This window comes from Boleophthalmus pectinirostris, unplaced genomic scaffold (genome assembly GCF_026225935.1).
Source record: "Boleophthalmus pectinirostris isolate CB_2022bp ecotype Guang Dong unplaced genomic scaffold, ASM2622593v1 HiC_scaffold_5, whole genome shotgun sequence".
NCBI classification, from domain to species: domain Eukaryota; kingdom Metazoa; phylum Chordata; class Actinopteri; order Gobiiformes; family Gobiidae; genus Boleophthalmus; species Boleophthalmus pectinirostris.
In genome coordinates, this window is record NW_026571404.1 from 1,282,977 (window position 1) to 1,287,462 (window position 4,486).

Genomic DNA, 4,486 nt, shown 5'->3' on the forward strand with positions numbered 1-4,486 from the left:
GAACATGTGACCAGGAGAACCCCAGACCCACGAGAACCTCCACCCACCACCAACCAACCACCACCCGACAGGAGCAGAGCCTCCGTGATCATCAGACACGTTCTACACGGAGAACAGAGAACATGTGACCAGGAGAACAACAAACCCACGAGAACCTCCACCCACCACCAACCACCCTCCTCCTGTCTCCTCCTTCCTCCTCTTGTCTCCTCCTTCCTCTTGTCTCCTCCCTTTCTCTCCTGTCCTCCTCCTCTTCCTCCTCTTGTCTCCTCCTTCCTCTCTTGTCCTCCTCCTCCTCCTCCTCCTGTCCTCCTCCTCTCCTCCTCCTCTGTCCTCCTCCTTCCTCCTCCTTGTCTCCTCCTTCCTCCTCTCCTCCTCTCCTCTCTCCTCCTGTCCTCCTCTCCTCCTCCTCCTCCTGTCTCCTCTCTCTCCTCCTCCTCCTCTGTCTCCTCCTTCCTCCTCTTGTCTCCTCCTTCCTCTCTTGTCCTCCTCCTCCTTCCTCCTCTCTGTCTCCTCCTTCCTCCTCTTGTCTCCTCCTTCCTCCTCTTGTCTCCTCCTTCCTCCTTGTCCTCCTTCCTCCTCCTCCTCCTCCTCCTCTTGTCTCCTCCTTCCTCCTCTTGTCTCTCCTTCCTCTTTCTCTTGTCTCTCCTTCCTCCTCTTGTCTCCTCCTCCTCCTTCTCCTTCCTCTCTGTCTCCTCCTTCCTCCTCTTGTCTCCTCCTTCCTCCTCTTGTCTCCTCCTTCCTCCTCCTGTCTCCTTCTTCCTCCTCTTGTCTCCTCCTTCCTCCTCCTGTCTCCTCCTCCTCCTCCTCCTCTTGTCCTCCTCTCTTCCTCCTCCTTCCTCCTCCTCCTCCTCCTCCTCTTGTCCTCCTCCTTCCTCCTCCTCTTGTCTCCTCCTTCCTCCTCTTGTCTCCTGCTTCCTCCTCCTGTCCTCCTCCTCCTTCTTCCTCCTCCTTGTCTCCTCCTTCCTCCTCCTGTCTCCTCCTTCCTCCTCCTCTCTCGTGTCTCCTGTCTCCTCGTGCTCCTCCTGATCTCCACTTCAGAGCGTCAGATGAAAGGTGCAGATCTTCTTCTTTGTTTTCATGCAGATGTTTCTCATTAGAATGTGAAAAGTCTCTTTGTGATTCAGTCTGAGTTTGTTTTAATAATGAACTGATGTAACTGACGCGGCTCAGAGCGGCGCCCCCCACAGGCCTCACGGGAAACTCCCTCCCACTTTTACATCCTCTGTTTATAACGTTAGAATTATAATGTTTTTACTCAAATATGAAGTCAAAAGTCACGAAACAAAGTGAAGATTTCAGCCCCAAAAACACAAAAAAAACCTAAATGTTTCTACAACTCAGCGCGTTATAAAGTTTCAGAAACAGATTTTCACTAAAAGTTTTTATGTCGTTTGTTTCCACAGAAATAATTTGAATTAATTCTTTTAAAATACAGAAATCTGCAGTAATAAAAACAGGAAACATCTTTTATCTCTGGAGAGTTTTTCCTGTTTTTCTTTCACCTGATTTAGATTTTCTGTTTTTTTTTTTTTCCAGATGGTGTCAAGAGGAGCAGCAGGACCTGACCTGAGTCTGACCTGAGTCTGACCTGAGCCTGACCTGAGCCTGAGACCTGAGTCTGACCTGAGTCTGACCTGAGCCTGACCTGAGTCTGACCTGAGCCTGAGCCTGACCTGAGCCTGACCTGAGTCTGACCTGAGCCTGACCTGAGTCTGACCTGAGCCTGACCTGAGTCTGACCTGAGCCTGACCTGAGTCTGACCTGAGCCTGACCTGAGCCTGACCTGAGCCTGACCTGAGCCTGACCTGAGTCTGACTGAGCCTGAACTGAGCCTGACCTGAGTCTGACCTGAGCCTGACCTGAGTCTGACCTGAGCCTGAACTGAGCCTGACCTGAGCCTGAACTGAGTCTGACCTGAGCCTGACCTGAGTCTGACCTGAGCCTGACCTGAGTCTGACCTGAGCCTGAACTGAGCCTGACCTGAGCCTGACCTGACCTGACCTGAGCCTGACCTGACCTGACCTGACTCTGACCTGAGCCTGACCTGAGTCTGACCTGAGTCTGGTCCTGTCATAACTTCACCCAGAGCTGGAGAACATCTGCAGAACTTCCTCTGTGTCTCAGCGAGCGACGCACCAATCACAGAGCAGCGTTGTGTTGTGGGCGGAGCCAAGCTGAAGCTCCAAACGACCAAAACAAAAACGACGGCGCAAAAAGTGTTATTTTAACTATTTGAAAGTTGAATGGGGGTTCATCAACTCCTCTTAGAGTTAATTTGTCTCCTGCACTTCAAACTCCCTCCAGTTTGAACCAGTTTGAACCAGTTTTGTTCTGAATTTCATCTTAAATTAACTCAAAGTGTGAAAATAAAACTCCTCTGTGTGTTGTTGAGTTAAATCAGGATAACTCTACAAAGTGTTATCTGTTTACTCTCTAAACCTTCATTTAACTCTGGGTTTGGGTTAAACAGGAACTTTGGTCCAGTTTTACTTCATGAACTTTTACACAAATGTTAAATTAACTCTAGAACAGAGTGACTCAGAGAAACTCTGAGGAAATGTTCAAACTGACTCTGTCAGAGTTGATTTGAACACAACACTTTTTACTCTGTGTTTATTTCCACGTTTATGATCCGTTTGTTCTGCTGTTGGAACGTTCCTCATAAATGTGACTCCTGACCTGAGCAGAACCTCCTGACCTGAGCAGAACCTCCTGACCTGAGCTGAGCAAACCTCCTGACCTGAGTTCGTCTGGAGACTTGTGAGGACCTGCTGAGGTTTTCACTTTCACAAACTCAGACTCACTGTGGGTCTTTGTGCGTCGCTCTGGTCGATCCCCGAGTCCTGGCTCCAGGTCCGGTCTCTGGTCCGGTCTCTGGTCCGGTCTCTGGTCCGGTCCTGGGTCCACAGAAGGACTCAGAGGTGGGTTCAGCGGAGACTCCGTCTTTGGCCCTGAGTCGGCGCTGAACCTCCAGCGCCACCTGCTGGAAACTGCTCTGAGCGCGATGAATGGCACTGAACACCCGCCGCCGCGGGAACGAGTCCTGAGGAGAACAGACCCTTTAGACCTTTAGACCTGGTTTAGACCAGGTTTAGTCCTGGTTTAGACTAAGTTTAGACTCAGTTTAGACCTGGTTTAGACCTGGTTTAGACCAGGTTTAGTCCTGGTTTAGACCTGGTTTAGACCTGGTTTAGGCCAAGTTTAGACCAAGTTTAAACCTGGTTTAGACCTGGTTTAGACCTGAGGTTTAGACTGAGTTTAGACTGAGTTTAGTCCTTCTATTCCAGGTTTAGTCTGGCTTTGGTCCTGGTTAGGACAGGGGTTTAGTCTGACTCAGTCGGGTTCAGTCTGGCCCGGGTCTGGATCTGGTCCTTGTTCTGGTTCTGGTCTAGTCCTGGTTCAGTCCTGGTCTCACCTGGCTGCCCTGGTGGTGTCCCAGCGCGTCCTGGAGTTTGTGGATCTGGGAGGTTTTCGAGTCCAGTTCTTTTTGGAGTTGGTCCAAACGAGTCCTGAAGTCCTGGTCCTTCTGACGCAGCTCGAGCTCCAGCTCCAGTACACGCCTCCTCAGAAGACTGAGCAACAGACCGGATTTACCTGGAGTCCTGGTTCAGTCCTGGTTTAGTCCTGGTTTCAGTCCTGGTTCAGTCCTGGTTCCTGGTTTAGTCCTGGTTTAGTCCTGGTTAGTCCTGGTTTAGTCGTCCTGGTTTCAGTCCTGGTTTAGTCCTGGTTTAGTCCTGGTTTAGTCCTGGTTCAGTCCTGGTTCAGTCAGTCCTGGTTCAGTCCTGGTTTAGTCCTGGTTTAGTCCTGGTTTAGTCCTGGTTTAGTCCTGGTTTAGTCCTGGTTTAGTCCTGGTCCTGGTTTAGTCCTGGTTTAGTCCTGGTTTAGTCCTGACCTTGGACCTGGGTCGTGGTTGAGATCTTCAGCTCTTGGTCTGATTGAACCGTTTCCCATCGTCTGGACTCCAAAGATCAGCATGGACCTGACGGGTCTGGGACCGGGTCTGAACCAGGTCGGAACCGGGTCTGAACCGGGTCCAGACCAGGTCTAGACCAGGTCAGGACCCAGACTGAACCACAACAAGACTCAGAATCTTTTTCCTCTGGACAGAAGTTTGCACATTTCATCATCTGAAAAAAAAATATGATTTGAAATCTGTCCTGTCTAGTCTGGTCTAGTCCTTGTCAGTCTGGTTAGTCCTGGTGTCCTGGTCTAGTCTTGGTCTAGTCCTGGTTCAGTCCTGGTCTAGTCCTGGTTCAGTCCTGGTCTAGTCTTGGTCTAGTCTTGGTCTAGTCCTGGTTTAGTCCAAAAGGTCCGGGCAGAGACCAGTTTAAATCCTTCTGGAGCGAGGGATGAACCAGATCTGATCCACAGGAAAAAGACAAACGACAAACGAGTGTAAATCACCGAAGAAAAGAAGAGAGAGAGAGAAAAGAGAGAGAGAGGGAGAGAACATGGGGTGGGATAGACAAATAGAGGAGGAGAG

The 4,486-nt window shown here is 50.3% G+C and overlaps 1 protein-coding gene across 1 annotated transcript in view; it reads right to left on the bottom strand.

Annotated features, from left to right (window-relative positions):
* Positions 1–3,978, bottom strand: part of LOC129411593 (cAMP-dependent protein kinase catalytic subunit-like) — a 9,220-nt gene extending 5,242 nt beyond the window's left edge. Inside the window, exons 1-2 of the mRNA XM_055162913.1 lie at positions 3,896–3,978; positions 3,419–3,563 (exon numbers count right to left, since the gene is read on the bottom strand). Coding sequence (XP_055018888.1) covers positions 3,419–3,563; positions 3,896–3,978 — 228 coding nt within the window. The remainder of the gene's footprint in view (positions 1–3,418; positions 3,564–3,895) is intronic.
* Between the last annotated feature and the right edge of the window lie 508 nt (positions 3,979–4,486).